Source organism: Triticum urartu, chromosome 5, assembly GCF_003073215.2.
Source record: "Triticum urartu cultivar G1812 chromosome 5, Tu2.1, whole genome shotgun sequence".
NCBI lineage: Eukaryota > Viridiplantae > Streptophyta > Magnoliopsida > Poales > Poaceae > Triticum > Triticum urartu.
In genome coordinates this window covers 420,190,397-420,215,544 of record NC_053026.1, presented here as the reverse complement: position 1 = coordinate 420,215,544, position 25,148 = coordinate 420,190,397, and the positions used below count along the sequence as shown (strand labels likewise).

Genomic DNA, 25,148 nt, shown 5'->3' with positions numbered 1-25,148 from the left:
CAAATTGTTCATCCACGCTTGCCCTTGTTTTCCTTGCTGGTTCTTCCAATCCAGCCCTGACCTGACGTGCCGTCCTCACCTCCACACAAAATTTGGGCCCGCGAGCCCCACCGGGCAGCCACCCACGAAGGCGCCCCTGTCGGCCGGCAATCATGCCACGGGACCCACCATTTGCGGGCCCCGCCACGTGGCACCAATCCGACCCGGGCGGCGCACGTCGCCCACTTTCCCCATTCGCGTCGCGTTCCCCCCTCCCCTCTTCTTCCCCCGAATCCCCAATCCCACGCTCCTCCCCCCTCCCCTCCCCTGGATCTCCTCCTCCCGCCCCGCCCCCACCTCCCCGCCCACGGGAGCCCCGCCGCCCCTCGCCGCTCGCCCGTGGGCCCCGCCGCCTCCCGCTCCGCCGCGCCACCCAGCTCCGAGGCTTCCAGGAAGGAGAGGGGAGGAGAAGCTCGAATCTTTGATGCCCGGCACCCGATGGCGACGCCGACCGTAGAGAAGCCCGACGGGGTGGAGATCCGCGAGGTGTGGGCGGAGAACCTCGAGGCCGAGTTCGCCGTGATCCGGGAGATCGTCGACGACTACCCCTACGTCGCCATGGACACCGAATTCCCCGGCGTCGTCTGCCGCCCGCTCGGCACCTTCAAGTCCAACGCCGACTTCAACTACGCCACGCTCAAGGCCAACGTCGACATGCTCAAGCTCATCCAGCTCGGCCTCACCTTCTCCGACGAGCGCGGCGGCCTCCCCGCCCTCGGCCCGGACGGCCGCCCCTGCGTCTGGCAGTTCAACTTCCGGGGCTTCGACCCGCGCACCGACGTCGCCGCCGCGGACTCCATCGACCTGCTGCGCCGCAGCGGGATCGACTTCGCCCGCCACGCCGCCGAGGGGGCCGACTCGCGCCGCTTCGCCGAGCTGCTCATGTCCTCCGGCGTCGTCCTCAACGCCGAGATCCACTGGGTCACCTTCCACAGCGGCTACGACTTCGGCTACTTGCTCAAGCTGCTCACCGGCTCCAACCTGCCGGACACCAGCTCCGGATTCTTCGACCTCATCAGGATTTACTTCCCCGTGATCTACGACATCAAACACCTGATGAGATTCTGCAATAGCCTCCACGGCGGGCTGAACAAGCTCGCTGAGCTGCTCGACGTCGAGCGGGTCGGGATCTGCCATCAGGCGGGCTCCGATTCTCTGCTCACCGCGCTCTCCTTCAACAAGCTCAAGGAGTCATACTTCGGCGGATTAACTGAGAAATATGCTGGTGTGTTGTATGGTCTAGGCACAGAGGGCGGGGAAACCACCTCTGTTCACTGAGTAATGGATAGTTAAATAAATGATGAACTATTTATGAGAGAAAGGAGAAACCTGTCTGGTGAATGTGTGATGCCTGATTATATCCTCTTGCTTGACACCGAAAAAGGTACCACTTTTCCCTCAATTGTGATACTCCTCAGTGAGTTTGTTTAGGTTAGATGACTGCGTTTTTGTTGTTTGATTTTGCGTGCTGAAGTTGATGGAATGATGAAACACCCTCTAGATACTGGTTAAAGTCCACCTATGCTGATTCTTCACACGTCCTCTAGAGTTACACACTTGATAGCAAAAAGAACACTTCTTTTTCATGTACTCCCTCCATCCCACACTATAAGATCGTTTTTCAAGCAAACATAGCTTGAAAAACAATCTTATATTGTGGGACGGAGGGAGTATATAGTGTTGATTGCTTACTGTTCTGTGTTCCGTTTGAGGAATCACCTACCCCTCTTCATGGGCTAACCATGGCAGTCAAGGACTCCAATTCTATCACTAGTTGGTTCAAGTTATCGTAGTATTACATAGGTCCATGCTTCCGTACCAATTGGGTTCTTTTTGGTATCGAAATTACCAAGGACTGTATTTTGTGAAGAGGGGAGATGACCAAAGTTTTTTCCCCCAGTCATGAGCTCAGACTCTGTGTCATAGACCAGGATAAGCTCAGCTGTTGTTCATATACATTGTCAGGATTCTGTTTAGCTTCATAATTAGCATTTAGCAAGGACTGTCTATTATGTAAAGAAGAGCAATCATACCGAAATAAGTCAAGAAACTTTCCCTAGAATTGATCCCAAGTCTCAACATCATGTACTTATGTACCAGGACCAGGTCAGTAGTCTGTCTGAGGATCAGAGGATGATTTCAGATCCTACCCTCTCTGGTAGTCTGGTCACACCCATCAATCCATCCTCTTCTTTGTTATCCTCTCTCGTTCAGTCATACACTTGGTAGTTTTGAGAGCGACCTCTCTAATTATGGTTATATAAATGAACTGTTGCTTTTTATTTTGACTTTTCTGAAGGCAAGGGCATCTTTTGTAAAAGCTTTTTTTGAAAGCGACCTCTTTCATTATGGTTACTGAAGTTCCGTGTGTTGGCTGTTCATTTTTGAATTGATTTATATTCATGGAGTGTTTCAGATAATTTTCATCCATTTCCTGTTAAAGCTTACATGTAGTTTGTAGTTTCTTCAGCAGTTCAGTACACTGATTTACACTGTTCTGTATTAAGTTAGTAGTTCAGCTGGTCAAGTACCTACCAACAAAATAATATCGAGTTTGAACTAAACTTTGACAGAACAGAAGTAGAATGCAGTCAGAGTGCCTATCAGTTAGCCAAGTGATACCAGTGCAACCTCCAAAATTAGTTAGAGAAGGTCCTTTCCTGGCCATTCCTATATGAATTGTGTTTGCATTGTGCTTTACAATTCCTGTTGATTACTAGTTTTATCATATTCTTCTTGCTTCTATTGCTCGTGTTGTATTGTCTTTCCTTACTGTAGATTGTTTGCCTGATACGCGGGGCTTCTCATTTTGCCTCGGTGCATAACCTCCGAGATAGGTTAGAGAAGTTCCTTTCCTGGTTACTTCTGTGTGGATCTCTGCATTTATACTTCACAGTTCTGACAATTACTAATTTCATCATATTCCCTTTGCTTCTCGTGCTCTTGGTGTATTGTCTTTTCTCACTGTAGATTGTTTGCCTGATGAGTTGGGCTCGTCAGTTCCTTGTAGTTACAATACTGAATATAGCTGACTGTATCTTGCGGGCTTTACCATTTTATGTAGGCGCCCCTCAATGGTTCAACGAGAGGCTTAAGCCTGGGGGCAACTCAGCTTTACTATGTACCATTCATTTATTTTCTGGCTGACAAGGGAATCTTCTCTTGATGCGTTTCTTGATCTGCAATTCGTTGGTTATGCTGACATTGACAGCTTTAGTGTGCCCAGCATTATACATCGGTACATACTCTGAATGTAGAGTTTGCAGCTTAACATCTCCCCTGTTTTAGTTTTACAATGCAGGTCTCTGTGTTTCTATGCAAACTCTTGGTATGTTTGCTTGGCTTAAAGAAATAGATTCAAAATTCACCAGAGCTGAATTGGGATCATCAATATTGCTTTGCATCTCTGGTGTCTCTCCGATATTAGTTGCTCACTATTTCAATCTGGTATTTTCGTCCGTCTTAAAGAAGCAGCTTCAAAGTTCACCAGAGCTGAACTGGGCAGCAATATTGCTCTGCAACTCTGGTGTCTCCCAGATACTAGTTGTTCACTGGTTTGATCTGGTCCTTTTGCTTTTCTTGAAGAAATAGCTTTGAGTTCACCAGAGCTGAATTGTGATCAGTGATATTGCTTTACAACTCTGGTGTCTCAGGCATTAATTATTAAATAGTAGTTAGATATTGTTCTTCTCCTGGTAATTTCTTTGCGTGAATTGTCCTTGCATTTGTGCCTTAATTATTCTGATGATCACTATTTTTTCATGTTCCCTTTAATTCTCTTGCTCTTGTTGTAGTGTTTTTGCTTATTGTATGTGCCTGAATAGTGCCTCCCTTTTGAACGATAATAATATCATGGGGGTTCTCAGTTCTTTGGAGTACATCAGGCATATTGCAGCTATGGTATTCTGTCTTTAAAATGTGGTTCACTGAATCTTGTGTATGTGGCAGTATGTAGCCTTTTGTAATTTTGCTTGTATTGCCGTGTCGTGTGTTTAATGGTGTGCTATCTGGCAAGTGAATCTTCGCTTGAGGTCTTCCTTATTTTGCAATGTGATGGTTATCCTGACGGCAATATGTTGATACAATAGTGTGAGTGCGAGTGTGAGTGTGCAGCTGAACATCTTATCTATTTAAATTTTACAACACACGTATTTCTGTGGTTTTTACGTGGACTCTTATTTTTCATTTGATTCGTTAAAGAAATAGCTGCAAAATCCACAAGACCTGAATTGGAATCGCCAATATTGTTTCACAGCAATAGTTTGTCTCAGCACAAAGGATATAATACATGTCGGTAATCTGAACCCAGTTCGCCGTGATTTCCAGTAGCTAATTTTGGGTTTCTATTCATGCATTCTTCAATGTTTTTTCTGGCTTGATCTTTGTTTTACTTCCGAGAACATATTTGCTGCTTGATTCTGCTTGTCGTGGATTACCGCTGCATCTACTGTATAATACCTGTTGGTGCCATTCCATTTTAGGAGGTTTCGCCTTGTGGTTGCATATACGCAAAAACATGTTGCTTTGCTGCAAATAGCTCGCGTGGATATTTATTTGTATGATCGTCTGTTCCGTTTGAAATTGGTTGGTGCATCCTATATGTGAGACCTGTTAGTTTATGCCCGTGTAGTTTGCAAGTTGTGACCGATGTTTTACCGCGTAAAATGCCATTTTGAGTTCTTTTTATTTTGAGCAAACGAGGGGGATTTCCCTCTGATTTCATTAGAGAAACCATCGCACGAGAACGAGTTCAAGTAGCAGCACCTTACACACACCAAAGATAAGTTCTAACCATAGACAGCTATCCGCCCTAGGGGTCACTGGCAATAGAAGTTCTACCATCTTTTATCCTAAGCCACAAGTGGCAGAGATAGAGGAGGACGCAACCCCAAATCGAAGACAAGCAGCTACCAAAAAAACTTCATCCTTCCAGTCGTAGGACTCCGGGTCTCCATCCTTGCAATGCTTTGAAATTTCATTTGCTACTCGCTCGATTAGCTTTGCCCTCAAACATCAATAGTCTTTGGTCTGGGTTTTTTATCTGTAAAACAAACCAATCCACAATCCAATTGCACGAAGTTTTACTAGAGTCACTGGATCATTATTTTTTGTTGTCATGAAAGACCATCATTTCTGCATTTTCAAATGGACCAGAACAAGGCAGAGGTTCCAATTAAGATTAGTTTTTTTCTCTATCTTATTGAAAGCTCTGACCCATGTTCCCAGGCACTCATCTAATTCATTCAGGGTTGTTTTCAGATTAAATGAACATTTTACCAAGCTCCAAAGGAGTCTAGCAGCAGAACAAGTGAAAAATAGATGATCTATGGTCTCATCCTGTCCACATTACACACAATCCTGCCTCCCTCGCCATCCTTTCTTGAGTAGATTGTCCTTAGTTAAAATACTTTTCCTAGCGATGAGCCAAAAGAACATTTTGATTTTTTGCTGGCATTTTGATCTGCGAGAGAAATTTATGTGGGAAGTCCACGTCAGTTTTAACCAAGGAGGTATAGTGATCTGACAGAAAATTGTTTATTTGTCGTCAGCATCCATTGGGGCTGATCTTTTCCATCAGACATTCTTATCCTCTCACATCTCAGTTTCAAACTGTTTCATAGGGAAATTTTATCCCCAGAAAGGTTTCTTCTGAAATTAAATCCAGCCCATCCCCTAGTGATGGCCTTAGCCACCGAAATGCCATGGTTAAGATTAATATAATATAGGCTGGGATAGGCCTCCTTCAGGCCTTGTTCGGTTGACGTGGTTAGATTCCACGACTGGTTTCTAACCTTCTAGGGATTGGGTGATCCCCTGCTTGTCACCCAACCCTCGTTGTTCTTCATCCACATGAATCCCTATGACGATAACCTGTTCGGTTACTCACTTTCTATGTTCTCCGTAAGCACATCAGGTCAGATCGAGAGGAGATGGGAAAGAGGAGGGGGAGAGGAGAAGAAGGAGAAGAGGCTTACCGGATGGGAGATAAGGAAGGGGTGGGGAAGTATGCACGATGGCTGCGTCGCCGCTATCGGCGCTGCCGAATCGAGAGAGAGAGAGAGAGAGAGATAGGGGCTAACCGAACAAGGCCTAAGGAGGTCAGACTCGTGAACAATCGCTTGGCAGCTTCAAAGTAATTTCTCACCATACGGTTCAGATCATCAGGCACCTTCAAAGAAATTTTGAAAAGGAAAAAAAAAACTGTCTTTCAATTGCTCTAGTTCCGAGCTTTGTTTGTCGGTGCCGCCAAAGCTGAGCATGATCTCGTTTGTCAATTCGCCTGTGTAGTGCCCTCTGTTTCCGGTCCGCCACAGTGAGGTTCCGGCCCGATCTGTCGGTTTTTCACCGGCGTGCCGTTCTTCTCGTGCCGCCAACTGTTTGATTTGCAATGTTTCTCAGCACAGCAAAGCCGTGCTCAGTTCCTGTCTGTTTGACCATGGCAGTTCAGGCGCCGGCCGAACACTCTGACCGCTCGCCGGGGGGTCCGTTTCGCTTTGACACGCTGACGGAGCCGAGCGGTGGCGTCGGTCGCCGTGGCAGACAGTCTCAGGTCGCTCCCACGACGCGCGGCCCCCGGCGGAATGAATAATGGCGTTCTCCTCTGCCTGAGCCTCTCGATCACCGACGCCGCCCCATTTACGCTTGGATTGACACATGCGCGCTGCCTGCCTCCATCCCCTGCACGCCAATGGCAATGGAAGATATCGTCGTGTCGTGGGATGGCTCAGCCTTAGGCCAACTTCACCGCGCGCCTCCATCTTGTCCGGTGCGTTCGTTTGAAATAGAACAGACGAATATTGCGGCTCCAAACGAACAAATATTCGGATTCTGTCCGTTTTCGATCTATCCCCGGCCAAATTTGTGCCGAGTTTGGGGTAAAACGAACATCGTGCGGACGGGCTTGCTGCACGTCCTTGTCCTCTCGTGACCTGCCTGTCGGAGATACTAGCAGTCCCTTCGCTTCCAACGCCTTCACCCCCTCTCCCCGCCCCGCCCCGCCATCGACGCCGCCGCTATTCTCCGGCCGTCTCTTCACCGCGCAGCCGCCGACCATCCATACCAAACCACGCCTGACATGGTCGTCACCACGCCCGCGCTTTCGCTGTAGTTTTGGCCGTCGATCGGAGGAGGTTTGGCCGTCGCCGTCGTTACCGGTGGCAGAGGGGATATGACTGCCGGCGACGTACCACGGTGGCCGCGGCAGCTTTCGAAGAGAGCTCCAGAGCAGCCAGTAGCCGGCCGGCAACCACCCCTGCTGAGTCGAGGTGAACGTCGCGGCCTCTTTGCCACCACGACCGCAAGGTGTTCGACACTTTGCCCACAAAGATATGGACAATGGAATGAGTTTTTCTTCCACCACTTCATTTGTTGATCGGACGATTCGTCGTCGGATGATGAAGATCTTGTGGTGGCTGCACTGGTCGTTCACGACCACATTCAACGGCAGCTACCTCGGTACAGGGGGTCAGTCCCTGGCCGTGCTCCCAACCTGAACCGCAATAGGGAGAGAGGCCATGCCCTGCTCTATGTCGATTACTTTTTCAACACCCCGCTCTTCAAGCCGGATAAATTCCGTCGCCGTTTTCGAATGGCAAGGCATGTGTTCAATCGCATCCGAGAGGGAGTGGTTGCTCATGACCCATACTTCAAGTGCAAGACGGATGCCCTTGGCAAGCTTGGATTCTCCTTTTACCAGAAATGCACCACGGCCATCCGCATGCTTGCATATGGAATTCCAGGCGATCTGGTGCATGAGTATGTGCGTATGAGTGAGACAACATGTCTGATGTCAATGTACAAGTTCTGCCAGGCTATGATCGAGGTGTTTGGCCCTGAGTACTTGAGGCAGCCAACTGCCGCTGATACAAAGAGATTGTTGGCGACCAACGCAGCTAGAGGCTTCCCAGGCATGCTTGGCAGTATAGATTGTATGCACTGGGAGTGGAAGAACTGTCCATTTGCTTGGCAGGGCCAGTACAAGGGGTATGTCAAGGCGTGCACTGTCATATTAGAAGCGGTGGCTTCGCAGGATCTTTAGATATGGCATTCTTTCTTCGGCATGGCAGGTTCTCACAAATGATATCAACGTGCTACAGCGTTCTCCAGTCTTCGCAAGGCTTGCAGAAGGCCACTCCCCACCTGTCAACTTTGAGATCAACGGCCACCAGTACAACAAGGGATACTATCTAGCTGATGGTATATATCCTCAGTGGTCAACTTTTGTGAAGACAATCTCGAAACCCCAAGGTGAGAAAAGAAAGAGATTTGCCCAAATGCAAGAGAGTGCTAGAAAGGATGTAGAACGTGTTTTTGGTGTGCTTCAATCCCGGTGGGGTATCGTTCGAAACCCTGCACTGTCATGGGATGAAACGAAGCTTTGGGAGGTGATGACTGCTTGTGTGATCATGCACAACATGATCGTCGAGGACGAGCGTGATGAGAGTATCTTCGACCAAGGATTTAATTATCAAGGTGAAAATATTGAGCCCCTGCACCAAGAACCGATCACATTTGAACAGTTTGTCCAATTCCACCGTGAACTGCATGATTGGCATACTCATTTGGATTTTTAAAATGACTTGGTTGAGCACGTGTGGGATCATATTGGCAACCAATAGATGTATTGCTTCATTTTATGTTCAATTAAGACAATTTCGATTTGGTTGTAAAACTATTTTATTAGAGACAATTTCAATTGGGTTGTAAAATTATTTTTATTTTTAGACAAATATTTGAACGTGCAAACTAGTTTTGATATGAAAATATGAGCATTTTTTGTCCTGACGGATAGGATGGGGCAAAAGGATGCGGCCGCGCGCTACACGCACAGCCACCGCATCCTAAAATAGAGCCAAATACGACTTCATCTCCTTACTCAAAAGGGACAAAATCCGATCAAACCAGACGTTCGTGTGAGCTGGGGCGGTGGAGTGGGTCTTATCGGCTGAGGCATGCACGCGCGGTGCGCGATTGCATGGGCCGGCTTGATTCGCTGGGCTCGCCGGTGTCGGTGCGCGCGGTGAGGTAGGTCGGCAGGGTGGACCCTCTCGCTCCCGCGGTGCAGGGCGTGCAGCAAATGTGCTGTGGCTCGGAAGTCAATATGGTCATATGCCAGTACGGCGGTGCTAAATGAGTGAGGGATACAGGGCTGACTGCGGTCGGTCGCTCACTCACTTTGCGTGGTCGGGAGGGCAGCGCCAGCCTGACTGGCGATTCCTGGGAGTGCAGAGCCATTTCACTTTTCGGTATCCGTGCACTGGCTCCTCACCTGATTCTGCCGTGCTCTTCTGCATGCTCGTGCTGGTCTTTTGGAAGGGACCTTCGTTGACCGAGCTGCGACCGCGTGAGAATTGACAACACTGATTTGTTGAAAAGTTGACCCAAAAACGACTTGACCGTATTGAAAAGTTAAGCAAATGTAACTCCTGCTCGGCGCCACGTCTAAGACTAGCTACAGTGGGAGTAACTTCAGCAGTAACTTTAAGTCTAACTCAGCAAATTTGTCTATGTGGCACTGAGTTAATGAAGAGAGAGGTAGTTCTAGTAACTTAGCTAGTTACTGTAACATCACATGTCCAAATGAAGTATGAGTCTATAACCTAATAGATGGAGCTTTGCATGACACCACACCTATATTACTACCCGCTATGAAGGTAGTAATATAGTCTAGGGATATGTGTATGTTACTAGTGTATATTACTTTCCATTGTGGCTAGTCTAAAGACCCTCGGCGATATTTTATGAACTGAACGACGTTTCGGGTGTTGATCTCTAAGCTTATTGTCGACCTGAATGAGGCTCAACAGATGACGGAAAGTATGTCAGCTCCGCAGTTTTTGGAGCTGAGCCTCAAACTGAATGAATGACGCTCAACAGATGTTTTTACTCTGTTTCAACATTGCCAAGGATTTTATTCAATACGAAGGTAAGAGATTTGCCTCGTCGATTAGTGAAGCAACCTGTCAAGGATTATGCCATTCTCTTTACGCCTCTTGTTTTTTTTTTTCACTTAGATGCATGTCAATCACCTGAAAACGGAATTCGGGTCGATTTGGTGGAGAAGAAAGCAATAGCCACAGAGCACCGAAGTATGTTTCATGTTGTCTATCTTAGGGTGCGGGGGGAAGAAGCTACCTTCTTGTCTATCGTAGGGTGCAGGGGGGAGCAATTGCCCCCTTTTCTATCTTAGGGGTGGGGGTGGTGCAGGTTCGCCAGGGAATTTCAAGGGGTTTGCCGGTTTAGAGGAATGGCCGGCGACGGCGGCGGCAACGCGACGACGGCGAGAGGTGGATGAGTGGGCGGGGCGGCTAGGCTGGTACGCGGGAGCGCCGTCGGCCAGGCGGATGGAAGCAGGCGGCCCGACCGGTGGTGGTAGGCGGCAGGAGAAAGGAGAACCCGAGCGGTTGTGATATGTTTTTTTCTGAAAGGAAACTGCTGGAGGAAGAAGACGTAATCTGGAACGAACTTCTTTTTATCTAACGGTTCACCTTGATCTGGGCAAAATTGACTGACAAAAAAAACCCAGTCAACTAGCTTCTAGCCATCCCCTTTGTTTTTCTTTTATTTTTAGAAAAAGGACCAAATTTGTTATAAAGATTCACCGAAAGTAAAAAAAGCACCTCAAACATAATAAAAATTACATCGAGGTCCATGAACCACCGAACGACCATTGCCGCCGCCAGAATGAGCCGCCGCCGCGCCTAAACCTGAGCCGGTCTGACTTTGTCGATGATAGCTGGGAAGTCTTCGTGCACGTGACCCTAAGGACCAACGCTCTGAAGCCACAGTCGTCGCCTTTGAATCCTTGAATCGACCTAAAGAACCTAACACCAAATATCACTGTTGCGTATGCACTACGAGAAATCCTAACCTCACCGCCGAAAGGAGCTAGCACGAATCCACGCCAGACCTCCGTCTAATTCGTTTCAATGAACAAATTTGAGAGGGATCAGAGCCTCAAAAACTGGCTTGATGAAGGAGCGCCGCCGTCTGTCCAAATGCTGGCGCCACCGCGAGGACTAAAACGTCTATCTACTAGTTGGAGTCGAGATAGATTATAAAATAAGCACAAGGCAATTCATTCACGAACCACGACAGTCGATCTTAATCTACGGTAGTTTTTGGCTGAGCTTTTCACAAAAGGTTCATCTTTGTTGATTCTGATTGCATAACATGATACAGTACAGTACCTGTATTCATCATAAGCTCAGGTCCTGGGCGTCGTGCTTGGTCGGCACGAGCTTGTGGACTCTCCGAGGAGCGGGGCATCCGGCAAGGACGTTGCACGCGTCGTGGCATCTCTTTCCCTGAGCTGTTCAACACATGCCCACTGCCCAGCGGTCTGCTCCTTGGTGCCGCTGTCCAGTTCAGGCCAGCAACTCAGCGTTTCGGTTGGTTAATTTTAGTGATTCCAGCAACATTCACAAGCTCGCCAACAGAACGAACGTGCATGTACGTTCTATGTTATCGGCTTCTGTCCTTTGACCGATCAGCGGTGCTTCTATTCCAGCACTGCATCCAAAATGCTCAACTTTTTGCCCTTCTGGCCAACTTTTGTACCAGCTGAACTTTTTTGCTCTTCTGGCCATCTTTTGTGTCCATCTGTCATATTTTCTCTCCTGGCGTGCACCCCTGCAGTTTTGGCACCGTGCTAGGCTCAGCGAACGCCATCGCCCACGACATGCAGGCCAAAACGACATACGCATAGTACAAGCACATAGAATTACCATGCGTGCTAGAATTTGCGACCCGTATAACAATACCCATCAGCAAATGCACCTAATACAAAGTTAATCTTTATAAACGAAGTAAAAAAATCTTAGGGAGGACAAAGGAGTAATTTTATCAACACATGGTTCTTCTCGCACCCTCGCAAAGTTTTTTAGAGCCCGTGCTACCGATAGCTCTTAATCTATAGCATGCTCCTCTTCTTTCTGTCAGGATCGTTTTTTCGAAACATTAATTTTCCAAAAAAAATGGCCCTTGTGCTCACCAGCCCCAGGATTATTGTTAGCTGATGAGGCACCAACTTGATACAGAAACTCCAAGCAAAGTACATCATATGTAGTACAAGACCATTCTGGCCTATGAGTACACAAAATGGTTTGTAGTGATTGATGGCGGAAGCGGTTTGAGATTCATCAGTGGCCATGGGACTCCATTTCCCACAGGAACAGCTGACCAGGGCAACTCCTATCTTCGCGAGACTGCTATCGCCATTGCGTAGGTCCCGGGGCTGTCATTGCGACGCTCCTCTCTATGCAAGAAATTTGGCCAAGACAATAGTCAGGGACAAGCCAGTGAGTACTTTGAATATACTCGCAAACATTACGAACACATGTATAATATAACCGATATTAATAATGCTCGAAAATATGCCATGATCACTTGGTTAGTTACACAATAATTTTTTGTGATGCACGCAAGTAGGTTATCCATGTAGAATAGGGATAAGCAGTCCGAGTATAGAAGTAAAATGCACCAATCGGGTGTCCGAAGCAACACCACGAAAGAATAATAATATAAAACATGCCTCAGTCGGGCGTCTGAGCGACACCACATAAAGGGCTTATAGTAATTTAAATAACAAGCATGCCACAGTCGGGCGTCTGTGCGACAACACCTAAAGGGCTTATAAGGTAAATAAGTAACAAGCATGCCACAGTCGGGCGTCTGTGCGACACCACATAAAGGGTTTATAAGTGAATAAATAATAAGCATGCCACAGTCGGGCGTCTCAGCGACACCGCATAAAGGGCTTATAAGTAAATAAATGACAAGCATGCCACAGTCGGGCGTCTGTGCGACACCACATAAAGAGCTTATATAAGAATGATCACGATGTATATCCAGGAGGTAGAACCGTCCCAGGGATACTCAATAATTCAAATAATGTAGATGGTTAGTCCATAGTAATAGTAATCATAATCATCATGAGTCACAAGTCATGATCCATGTTCCGGTTTAGCAGTTTTTCCTCCGAAGACCGACACTAAGACCGACACTTGACCCATTCCAGACTGTAGTCCTTAACCATGGACACTGCTATTCGAATAGATATAATCTCTGCAGAGGGTGTACTCTTTACCCACGAGTGACGGATTCCTTTAGTCCATCGGGACTAATTCCGTCTACGGCCTTTTGATTGAAACACACCCGACCGCACACACCAGCCTAACTCATCGGTGTCTAGAATCACCCTTGACACCCGTTAAGCAAAACTCTAAGTGGGGAGTCTACAACCTCGACTAGCATGGGATCACAAAATTTATACCGCGCGCAAACTAGGGGAGCTACCCCTTCGACTACAACCGAAAACACCCATGCCCCCGGACTAGGTGGCATGCCTACCGGATGCCTCCGGTATCTTCCACCATGGCCTCTCTGTACGGTGTGTGCTAGGGAAGGGTTGACAATTTACTGAACCGTACCCTACCTGTGGCAGGTACAAGTGGTAGTACGAAACAATTATGGGGGTTACTGGAACAAGACTCGATCTACGGTCGACTCAGGAGGTTTAAGTATTCCCTGCATGGTTAGCATAACAAATACGTTTCAACCAACAGGCAAGATCACCACTCATCATGCCTCACTATGCCGTACCGGACACAACCGTCTCGGCGAAGACCGAAGACAAGCTCGTGCCTACCCAAGACAGAGACTTTCCCGGCTTCCTCCCGGTAGGCATGAAAGGTATATGAGGGTGATTACTTTCACAAGCATATCCATTTCCAACAGCATGATATCTTCATTATGCACCCATGTGTATGATTATATCATCACAAAAAAATAACGGATGCTCCATGTCAAGGTGGTGTGTAACCGTCGTCAAACAACACACAACATATTATGCCAGGGTTCAGGATGCTTGCCTTCAAGTTGTGGAGAGGCAGTGTGCATTCCAAAACTTTTGAAAGTTTCTTCCTTCTTCCAATAATCCTATTTAAGAAAATTTGAAATCAACATGTAGTTTCAAAGCAGTACAAAAAAGTTGTTTGGAAAATTTTCAAATAAATATGAAAATAAACTAGACCAAATTTGGGGAACAACAGAAGAATAATCAAGCCATTTGGACTTATATTTAAAAAGTTATAGCCAGTCAAAGTTTAGTCAATATTCCGTTTTTAAATAAAACCAGAAAAAGAAAACGTGTCGGAGAGAATACGTTTCCGAGGCAGAGGAGACGTACTCCGGGGTTTACGCGTCCACTTAAACCAGCATGGGCTGGCTCGGGTCACTGACAGTGGGTCCCTTGGGCCCACTGGTCAGGTTTGACCAGTCGCCCGCGCCTCCTTCCTCCTCTGGCCGAGCAGAGGCGGGGCTCCGGCGATTGGTGGCTTCTCGCGGGACTCCGAGGGCAGGGATGGATCTGCTGGTTCAGTGCGGTCCTTCCGGTGGTCGACTGTCCGGCGGGGATGGAGGGAGTCGCCGGCGGCGAGCTTTGCGGCGGAGATGGCTTCGGGAGGGATTGGGGGTTTGGGCTACGGTGGCTCTTGACCGCGTTTGAGGGGCTGGGCAGCTCCGCACGATCGAGAGGAGTCGGGTGGTGGTGCTGGATGGACGGGGGAGGCCGTGGTTGCGACGGACGGAGTTCGAGCGTGGCGGCGGCCGAACTGGCCGGAGTCGAGGAAGAGAGCTTTCCGCCGTCGATTGCTGGCCGTGGGGGCTCTAGGGGAAGGGCCTGAGGCTGCCTGAGTGCTTGGAAGAGCTCGGGGCCCCCTACTTATAGCGCGGCTAGGTCGGTTCCGCGGCGGCCGGAGATAAGATCGTCGAACCACCGTTCTGTTGCAGCAGGGCGACGTGGAGGCGGTTGGGGCTGGTCGGCGCATCCCGACGAGCTCCCCACTGCTCAAGGGGGCGAGCTGGCGCGCGCGTATGGCTCGGGCGGCGCCGTCCACGGCAGGGGCGTGCTGTGGACTCCGACGTGCCGCCAAGGGGGCTCTGACGGCGGCGCTGTAGGGCGCCAGGGTGGCCTGGAGGGTTCTGGTGAGTGGATGGGAACGGGGCGTGGCTCTGCGGGCGCGCGAAGGCCAGGGGCAAGACGCGGCGGCTTGGTGCGCGCGTGCAAAACGTGCGTTCTGGGCGCGCCCAGAGCACGCACGCCAGGTGCTCGACGCTATGCCAATGCGCCCTAGGCCTCTCTGATGCCTCTGCAACTAAACAGAACTAGGCTATTGATCATAAGGGAGCTAGTAGACATGCTGGTAAGGTCATTAGAGCACCTTCCTAATGCAAGTCTAAAAGCATGCCAAGACTGGCCATGCTCCTAACCTGTTCGATGAAATGCCAAGGGCATCTAGGCATCTCTTGGGGTGGTCACAAACTCCAGACTGGGGTCTCTTTAGATGTAGGTGATGATGGCAAGGCCATATGGGCAAAACCAGAAACTTGCTAGTGCAAGTTTTGCAAATCTTTAGTTCTGGACAGAAGGTAAATGTCATTATTTCATGTACCAAAAATGCTCCAATGGGTCCAACCTCCTGGACTTAAGGGTTTGGTAGGGTGTACTTCAAGCAGGGCAAATCCCATGGCATAAAGAGCAAGAGAAAATATAGATGCAATACAATTCACCAAGCTGGACCAGAATGAAGATGAGGATGATTTACTCAAAATTTTCAAAGAACATCAATGGGTTTTTGCGTAAAGTTGAATAATATACTCCTACTAACATCCCCTAATTTTGGTGAAGGCTTTAAAGAAATATTTAAATAGGTTGTAGTGTAAAATTACCAACTGGACCAGATTTAAAAGTTTGGTGTAGAGCTCAAAATCTCCAATGAATAGAAGATATTTTTGCATAAAAGTGATTTAAAAACATCACATGACATCCCCCAATTTTGGTTGGAATTTTAAATCAATTTATCAAAGGGTTGCAGTGCAAAAGAGGCTCTGACACTAATGAAAAACCATTTTAAGGGAAATAAAATTTAGGGAAAAATAAATTCAGAAATAATTCCACTGATCAAAAGAAATGGTCTTGAGAAGATAAACAAGTCCAACAATATATTTGGAAAGTTTTCACTTGGGGTAAAAACTCCACAATATCAAAGAAAAGAATGGTTCTGAAATCAAAGAAAATCCAGAAAATGAAAATTTTAATTTTCTGGCAAAATTTTAATAAACAAATCATGGTTAAAATTTTGGGGTGTTACACTTTCTCTTCTTCTTTTTCTTTCAACTCAGTAAAAGTTTAGGACCTTGATAAGTGCTACACGTGTGGCACGAAGCAATTTCGCCCTATGTATTTTGATGACAAATTTAGTTACCCGAGAATGGCAATTTGAGTTGTGAAGCATGGCAACTTTATGTTTGACTTTCAGTTTTTTGGGGATTAGTTTCTTTTCGGATGGCAATTTTAGTTGTAAAAAATGTTGGGATGGTATTATTTCGTGCCACACGTGTAACACTTATCATTTAGAAATTTTTAATGCTTAAGCCGTCTTCAAAGCATATCCTCACACCGCCCGCAACCGTCCACATTGCACGATCTAGGCGTGTTGTGTCATCTAACGCGGGCCTGTATTGGTCCGTCGAGCGGTCTGTACGTACTTCTCCCGGCAAATCCAAGACAAAGTGGGGGGAGGACGACGCTTTGCGGCAGTCCGTACCACAGCCACGCAGGACTCCAACACCCCCGGCATACCAAAAACCCCTCCCGGACCCCGCGCCTCCGTTCTTCCATTTTCTCTCTTGCCATCGCCGCCGCTCCACCACCCTGGCCTCCACGTCATGCCACACCCCTGCCGGAGCTCGACGAGTCCGTCACATCCAACAGTATGCTCGGGCTCCACGCCGCTTCTCCTTCGCCGCCGGTACGAGCCTTTCCTCTGAACGCCTCTCAGGTACCATCCGCTCCTACGCTGCTCACCATGTCTGGCAAGTGTTCGGTGGATTGCTCGAGCTAATTTTGTTGTCCCTTCTTCTTTGAAGCAATGGACTCGAATCGGAAGTACATATACGAGCACTGTGTTGAGTCATCCGACGAGGAGGACTACATGGATGAGACATCGATGATGTAGGGGGTGCTTGCAGACATGGAGCGGGTGAAGTAGCATGTTCTCAATTTTAAGAGATCGGTCAAGGGCCATCGAGTGCTCAACCGCAATCGGACGAGCGGTCAATTTGACGCTGATGGATGACTACTTCGCCCCGATGCCCTCTTCACTGACAATTTTTGCCAGCACTTTCACATGCGCAAAAATGTCTTCAATTGTCTTTATCATGGCGTCCGGTCATTTGTTGACTACTTCATCTTGAAGAAAAACGCCGTGGGAAGGATTGAGTTTTCTGGTTACCAAAAGTGCACAGTAACATCGTGGATGCTTGCATGGCATGACCGCTGACTGGTGAGACGAGTGCCTATGGATGTCCGAGAGCCCAAGGGAAGATGTCATGGTCAGGTTTCGGTGTCCGTGCACCGCCTCCTAGCCTGATTCTGCCGTACTCTGCAGACCGGTGCTGGTCACTCTTTTGGAATGGGTCCTCGTTGACCCAGCTACGACTGCATGAGAATGGACAAAATTTGATATGTGGAAAGTCCAGCAAAAAAATAAACGACTTCAGTGCAAAACTCGATCTTACGCTATGGTAATTTTCGGCTGAAATCTTGACAAAAGTTCATTAACCTTTGTCAACTCATATTCGCAAAAAAGGAAAAAGAAAAAACAATCTTTGTCAACTCCAATTGCGAACGTAGGAGGGAGGCAGAAAACGGCGTGGAAGTATTGCGGTATGTCTGCATAACACGACAGTACTTGTATTCATCATAAGCTCAGGCCCTGGGCGTCGTGCTTCGTCAGAATGACCTTCTGGGCTCCCGGAGGAGCGCGGCATCCAGCAAGGACGTAAAGCACGCCTTGTGAGATCTCTTTCCCTGATCGTTTCGGTGGGTTAAATTTTAGTGATTCCTGCAATGTTCCCAAGCTCACCAGCAGAGCGAACATGCATGTACCCGGGCTTCTGTCCTTGACTCATCAGCAGTGTTTCTATTCCAGCACTGCACCAAAATGCTCAACTTTTTGCTCTTGCGGCCAACTTTTGTGCTAGCTCAACTCTTTTGCTCTTCTGGCCAACTTTTGTGTCGATCTGTCGTATTCTCTCTCCTGGCATGTACCCCTGCAGTTTTGGCACCGGGCTAGCCTCAACGAACGCCATCGCCCATCAACATGCACGCCAAAACGACATTCGCATAGTACAAGCATATACTCTCTCCGGTCTTAAATATTTTTTTAGAGATTTCAATACAAACATATACGGATATATATAGACATATTTTACAGTGTAAATTCACTCAGTTTGTTTCGTATGTAGTTCGTATTGAAATATCTAAAAAGACTTGCATTTATGAACAAAAGGAATATTATACATTGTCACGTTATGATATCAACGTACACATTGTTCCACGTCCGGTCTGGACGGAGATCTTCAGTTGGCTTGGGCTACATATCAGGGTTTCATATCGGCGACTTGCGACCTCGGTGAAGGAGTGGTGGATCGATAGGGCTAACACGAGGGGCCAGGATAGGAAAGCCATCTCCTCCCTCATGTTGCCAGTGTCTTGGAAATTTGGAATGAGTGTAACGCTAGGGTCTTCCGCAACCTCATCGCCCCAGCGACATTGATTGTGAAAAGATCAAGGAGGCGGCCCGTCTTTGGGCTTTGGCGGGGGCTACGCACTTGAGTATTGTAATGCCGCAAGAGTAGTAGTAGTTATTGTTTTCTCTAAACCGCTACGCGGGGCTATGTTAAACTTGCTTCCTTAATCAATGAAAATAACAAGTCTTTTGCCTTGTTTCAAAAATATAAATTAACCATGCGCGATTTTGTGATCTTTATAAAAATACCCATCAACAAATGCACCTGATACAAAGTTTGACTTTAGACAAATATTATGCGCGTAGTAAAAAAGGAAGAGAGTATAAAGAAATACTATTATTTTATCAACAGATGGCTCACCTGGCGCTCTCACAAAGCTTCTTGAAGCATGTCCTACATATATGTCTTAATAGTATATAACTCTATCGCTTCTCTTCTCTCTTTCTCCTCATCTATCTTTTCCAACTCAGTAAAAATTAACACTTAAACCATTATAAACCGCTTAAATAATCTTATTGAACTTGTTGTAAAAAGAGTCTAACTAAAAAACTCAATCAAAATAAATGGTGAGTGATGAAGCAAGTTTCATAGTTTGCAAAGTACCCAATTAGTGCGCTTGTTTATCTAAATAAATCACTCTTGTTGACGCATTATTCTACATTAACCGCAGTGCATGGATGTGTATCACATTGTCAAAAAAACATGGTTAGTTACCTGCATTGCTTGTTGGATATAATCAGGCAATTTCATGATTAGTTCAAGAATATAAATTACGATTAAAGCAACAATTAGCATGCATATGTCGAACATACTAGATGCACTAAACAACATGATCAACAACATTGCACATGTAACAACAACCATAGCTAGGGACTGGATCATACTACAACACACGTACTGATCCTTTGCAGATGAAGTAGTCGTGGCAGTCGCGGAGGCAATGTTGTTGATGATGGTGTTAGTGAAGACCGGTCGAAGCAGACAACGGTGGAGGCGACGTCGCTTGACTTGGAAGAAGGATTATGACCCATGGTGATGAACGTGAGCAGTCGTATGTAGTGCTTTCCAAAAACCTAATCCATCATCTCCCGGTGCAGGATCACAAGAGAGAGAGAGAGAGGTTTTGGTCACGTGTCGTCCCACTCGGCGATGCACGCCGGCGTTTGGGATGGAGAAGACTACAATGATGACGCAAATAGCAAAACGAGGCAAAAACCCTAACTTGATCTTAGTTTATATTTGGTCGTGTCCGATAAGTCATATATGCATGGGTCTTTGAGATTTATAAACATTGCCTCTTATCGTCGGGCCTTTGAGATTGAGGAATTTTTGAAATGCACATGGGCCAAGACAATGCACGGGGCGATTTAAATGCGCCTTTGAATCTGAATAGATGATGAAGAGAAGTAAAGTGAAAAGCAAATTAATTAAGGTAGACCCTTTTATAAACCAAAAGGGATAGAGTAGTGTGCTTTACCAGCACATGGTAGTATATATTGTCACGATAGATGTAGTATTAATCATGCTTGATAGATGTATTGATCATACGTGCTAGAATTGCAATCCGCATGTTAAATACCAATCAGCAAATGCGCCTGATCCGGTCGTATCATCAGGGCGTGTGATACCGACAAGAGCCAATCAGCGGGAGTGGACTGGTAGTAGGGGTATCTTGGACTTCTCTGTCGGCGGAGCTACAAAATCTTGTGCTGCGTCAATGCAGACATGGGTGCGCGGCGGCGTGTCAAGCAAGTGGCACTGCATACACACAGTAACTACGCCGCCTCATCACTCTCATCCCACAACTGCTACTCCCAGACTGTAAATGAGCCACGATAGATCCCAGATTTGCACTGCCGCCAGTCCTTCCGAGTAATAACAGAGATAATAAACCAACTTTAAACACTTATTAAGATCACTAAATTTGCCCCACCATCCTGCACACCAGGCCCGATCAAATACTTTTAACTCGCTTGTCTGCCAATGGCCTGGTGCCGCATTTTTTAACGCATTTTTTGGTCGCCTCCTCGATGGCCCTCCACTGCGAAACCCAACTGTAAATCCAGCATTGATGGCGTCCCCTCGGTTTTTAATCGTCCCCTCCATTTTTTTATCCTGGCCGCGTGGGCCCGCCCTGTCAGTCCTCAGTGACCACCTTGCCTGCCTTTCACACGGGCGGAGTATAAACCCTCTCTGTTACTACGCCGCGCCGCGCCACGGCTTCCGCTGCACGCCATTACCGAAGCGCCCCCTCCTTCGCCAAGTGTCCCGCTCCCTCCTCCGGCCAATGTGACTTGCGGCCGTCGAAGCCGCGGCAGGGGAAGGAGCGAAGCGATGGTGGTCAGGTGCGTGCACGCCGATGCGGGTGGCTTCCGGCTCTGGCCGGTCTTCTCGGCCGCCGCCATGCGGAGGAAGCTTCTTGAGGTGCTCACGTGCGGCGGCGGCGGCGGTTCTTGCCGCGGCCGGACGTCCTTCCGGTCGCCCCAGCCGCGCGCGCCGTCGCAGTCGCAGCCGAGGCCCCGGTCGGACCGGCTGGCGGAGCTGCTCCGGGCGGAGCCGTCCGAGTGCGGCGACGACGAGGGCGAGGCTGACGCGGCCGCCAGGAAGTCGGCGGCGCTGGAAGAGCTCAAGGTCGTCGTCGCTGCCCTTCAGGACGGAGAGGGAGATGTTAACGGTGGCGTCTCGTGGCGCGTCGAGGCGGCCACGGTCGTGCGGAGGAAGGCCAAGGACGACGCCATGGCCAGGGAGATGCTCGCGATGCTCGGCGCCATCCCGCCGCTCGTCGCCATGCTCGACCAGGGCGGAGGCGGCGACGAGCTCCTGGCCGCCGCGCTGTACGCGCTCCTCAACATGGGGATCGGCAATGACACGTGAGTCTTCTGTTCCGCCACGCGCTCCTCTGTTTCTTGTTGATCAGATCTGGGGTGCTCGGCTTCTGATTCTGCGGGAGGCGTCTGGTTCGATTCGCAGGAACAAGGCCGCGATCGTCCAGGCCGGCGCCGTGCACAAGATGCTCCGCATTGCCGAGGCCGCGTCCGGCGCTCTGACGGGGGCGCTCGTCGCCAACTTCCTCTGCCTCAGCGCGCTGGACGCGAACAAGCCCATCATCGGCGCCTCCGGGGCGGCGCCCTTCCTCGTGCGCGCGTTCGAGGCCGCGGCCACCGAGCAGGTCCGGCACGACGCCCTGCGCGCGCTCCTCAACCTCTCCATCGCGGCGGCGAACGCGCCGCACCTGCTGTCCGCGGGGCTGGCGCCGTCGCTGATCGCCGCCATCGGGGACATGTCGGCGTCGGACCGCGCCCTCGCCGCGCTCTGCAACGTCGTGGCCGCCTGCCCCGAGGGCCGGCGCGCGGTGAGCCGCGCCCCGGACGCGGTGCCGGTGCTCGTGGACGTGCTCAACTGGTCCGACGACGCCGGGTGCCAGGAGAAGGCGGCGTACGTGCTGATGGTGCTGGCGCACCGGAGCTACGGCGACCGCGCGGCCATGGCGGAGGCCGGCGCCACGTCGGCGCTGCTGGAGCTGACGCTGGTGGGCACGGCGCTGGCGCAGAAGCGCGCGTCGAGGATCCTGGAGATCCTGCGCGCCGACAAGGGCAAGCAGCAGGTGGCCGACGCGTCCGGCGTCGCGGCCACGGTGTCGGCGCCGCAGGAGCGCGGCGTCGGCGGCGGCGGGCGGTGCCAGGAGGAGGAGGAGGAGGAGGCGGAGGGGGAGGCCTGCTGCATGAGCCACGAGAAGCGCGCCGTGCGGCAGCTGGTGCAGCAGAGCCTGCAGAGCAACATGCGGCGGATCGTGCGGCGCGCGCGGCTCCCGCAGGACCTGGCGCCGCCGGACGGCAGCCTCAAGGCGCTCTCCTCCTCCTCCACCTCCAAAAGCCTGCCGTTCTAACTTCTAAGCCAGCCCAACCGCAGGTAAAAAATAACACAAGCTCATCCACATTCCTTGCTTCGGTGCCACACAATGGCAGTAACAAATACAGTTCGTCGCACTAGTTGTTTTTGTCAGTTGATCGGCTCACTGTCATGTCAATGTTCTACGGTAGCATTTTGTCTGTCACCGCCAGATCAGTCGACCAACAACGGCTAACTAAACAAGGAATCTGATCACGGGGACTTCCATCCTTGCTTCTAATCACGCTGTCACAGATGACAGAACCTACCAAGACCAAATTTTGTTTTCGTACTCTTGACAAATTAAGAGCTGCTGGACCGGTTTAATAAAGAAAACCAGGGTGGAAGTGGAACTGGAAGCAGGGTCAGGGATGTTTGTTTCCAGGGATTTTTTTATGTAGGGACTAGGGGGTATTTGTTTTTAGGGACTTTTTTGTGTAGGGACTAGAGGGTATTTGTTTTCAGGGACTTTTTTGTGTAGGGACTAGGAAAAATTTTTCTTAGAGACTTTTTTATCAAACGAGAGAGACTTTTTAGGACTAAACTAGGCATCTGAGACTAAAGGAAGAAGACTCTTAAGGAGAGTCTTTCTGAGACTTTTCCAATAATGCCCCTTCATGCACCCATTGACCCGCCACCCCATGGTGTTGTTTGACTGTTATTTTTCTATATACTAGGGGCAACATGGTCATTTAATAACCTCTAGGAAGGGACTAATAACTTTTTAGTCTCTGGAAACAAACATGGAGGGACTTTTTAGGGACTAGTGACTTTTTAGTTGGGACTAGAAAAAGTCCTAGGACTAGAGAACCAAACACAACCTAGAACAGACTTTTTACCAAACGGGTGAGACTTTTTAGGGACTAAATTAGGTATTTGGGACTAAATGAAGAAGACTCTCAAGGAGAGTCTTTTTTGGGACTTTTCCAACAATGCCGCTCCATGCATTCAATGGCCTGCCACCCCATGATGTTGTTGATTGTTATTTTTCTATATAGTAGGGTCAATATGGTCATTTAATAACCTCTAGAAAGAGACTAGGGATTTTTTAGTCTTTGAAAACAAACAGGGAGAAACTTTTTAGAGATTAGAAACTTTTTAGCTGGGACTATGAACCAAACAGGGCCTCAGTCCTATCCCATCCCTCCCTCTCTGCCTTGGTCGGTGTCGTGCTCCGTCTCGAGGGACGCCATGGCCATCGTTGCTTTCCGGCAAAGTAAGCGCGCGCGCGCGCCCCAACAAAGCGCGGCCATCGTGGCCTGGTCCAAAAGTCCTCCCGGCCGGTCAGGACATCTAACGCTCTCATTTGGACTACCGCTAGTACTCGTACAACACTCTACTAGCAGTAGGAGTAGCATTATGAGTACGTATTATGGAAGGAATAGTAGATACATCTTCTGCCCATCTACTACTGTACTTGGATTACATTTTTGGCGGATTAAAATAAACCGATCTCTGAGCCTGTTCTTGTATCAGGAGGAGAGGCGACTTCGTTGCGTGACAGTGGGCAATGGCGGTGTCGCAAGCGTTGGAGACCGGCCGGGAATCTCATCTCTTGGAGCCTGTGGACGGAGTGATGGTATGGCCATGCTTGTTTATGCCCTGCCATGACGGAGCCCACGTGCTCGGACGCATCGGCAGACGCGCGCCGAGATGTTCTTTCTCCTCTCCTCCTAATCGCTTTCGCTTTTGGTGTTTTAACCGCGCTTCTTCCCAGCTTTTGTATATGTGATAGCTCTAGTTAATTTACTACATTAGTCGTATACTACACCCTGTGCCTGGTACTAGTAGTGCTCAGCGTCAGCCATGGCTTGCTCTTTAATCTTTACCTGTGTGTGCACATGACATGATCTTTTCTTGGAGTGGGAGCGTTTTAGAGGTGGTAGTAGAAAAGAGAGGATGTAGTAGAGGGTGATTGATACAGTACTATCTTAATGTTGGACCATTCATCATTCGGTCTTTGCCAGCCTGAAAAACTCCCACGCTCCATGTGTTCCCGCTTTTGCTCCATGTTCATTCGGCACAACTGCTTTGCTTCCAGATTGACATTGGTCCGAATCTAACCACTACCACCACCACAAAGATGGTCCAGATTGTTGAGGTGGTTACTGTCACATGGGGCGATCTTGGTACAGATCAATTTACAAAGTACTGTACGCGTGGTTTCAGAACAGGCATCGTATCTCGTCCAGGTACTGTATTGGCATTCATTTGTGAGGAGAATTGGTGTGCGCATACGGACATTGCCAGCAGACAACTACTGCTAGTTGGAGTGTTTGCAAACAGTTTGTTAGATTGGCGTTCGCTGTACCGGCCGACTTAAGCGTGTGGTTATGCAGCGGACTCCGCGTTTTCATTGGCTTAAGGGCCAACGCGGTTTTGATTAAGATTTAAGGGCTTGATTGATCGACGGAGTGGGTGTTAGGATTACGTCAAGCTTGATTAAGGGTGAGCTAAGATGATCAAGAAGATGCCGCAGCCGCAACTGACAAATTAATAGAGTATATGGTGCCCAGCTGTGCTCCGGAAGGCGATTCTTGTTCCAAACTGTCCTCACATGGACTCTTCTTCTCTCTTGCAAATGAAAACAATCAACACCTGCTGATTTTATTTTTTATAAACATACT

The 25,148-nt window shown here is 48.8% G+C and overlaps 2 protein-coding genes across 2 annotated transcripts; both read left to right on the top strand.

The window, feature by feature from the left end:
• The first annotated feature begins 285 nt into the window (after positions 1 to 285).
• LOC125509463 (probable CCR4-associated factor 1 homolog 7) lies at positions 286 to 1,360 on the top strand. The gene has a single exon (XM_048674448.1). The coding sequence runs from the start codon at positions 478 to 480 to the stop codon at positions 1,315 to 1,317; it is 840 nt and encodes a 279-aa protein (XP_048530405.1). The 5' UTR covers positions 286 to 477; the 3' UTR covers positions 1,318 to 1,360.
• Positions 1,361 to 20,485: 19,125 nt separating this feature from the next.
• Positions 20,486 to 24,480, top strand: LOC125509462 (U-box domain-containing protein 7-like). The gene is made up of 3 exons (XM_048674447.1): positions 20,486 to 21,503; positions 21,604 to 22,542; positions 23,998 to 24,480. Exons 1-2 carry the CDS (start codon positions 20,968 to 20,970, stop codon positions 22,517 to 22,519), a joined length of 1,452 nt encoding a protein of 483 aa, XP_048530404.1. The 5' UTR covers positions 20,486 to 20,967; the 3' UTR covers positions 22,520 to 22,542; positions 23,998 to 24,480.
• The last annotated feature ends 668 nt before the right edge of the window (positions 24,481 to 25,148 follow it).

Excerpts from the sequence above, each read along its gene's own strand:
- LOC125509463 (XM_048674448.1), top strand. The coding sequence starts at position 478 with ATGGCGACGCCGACCGTAGAGAAGCCCGACGGGGTGGAGATCCGCGAG.
- LOC125509462 (XM_048674447.1), top strand. The coding sequence starts at position 20,968 with ATGGTGGTCAGGTGCGTGCACGCCGATGCGGGTGGCTTCCGGCTCTGG. Across the intron at positions 21,504-21,603 it reads ATGGGGATCGGCAATGACAC|GAACAAGGCCGCGATCGTCC; the intron begins GTGAGTCTTCTG and ends TTCGATTCGCAG.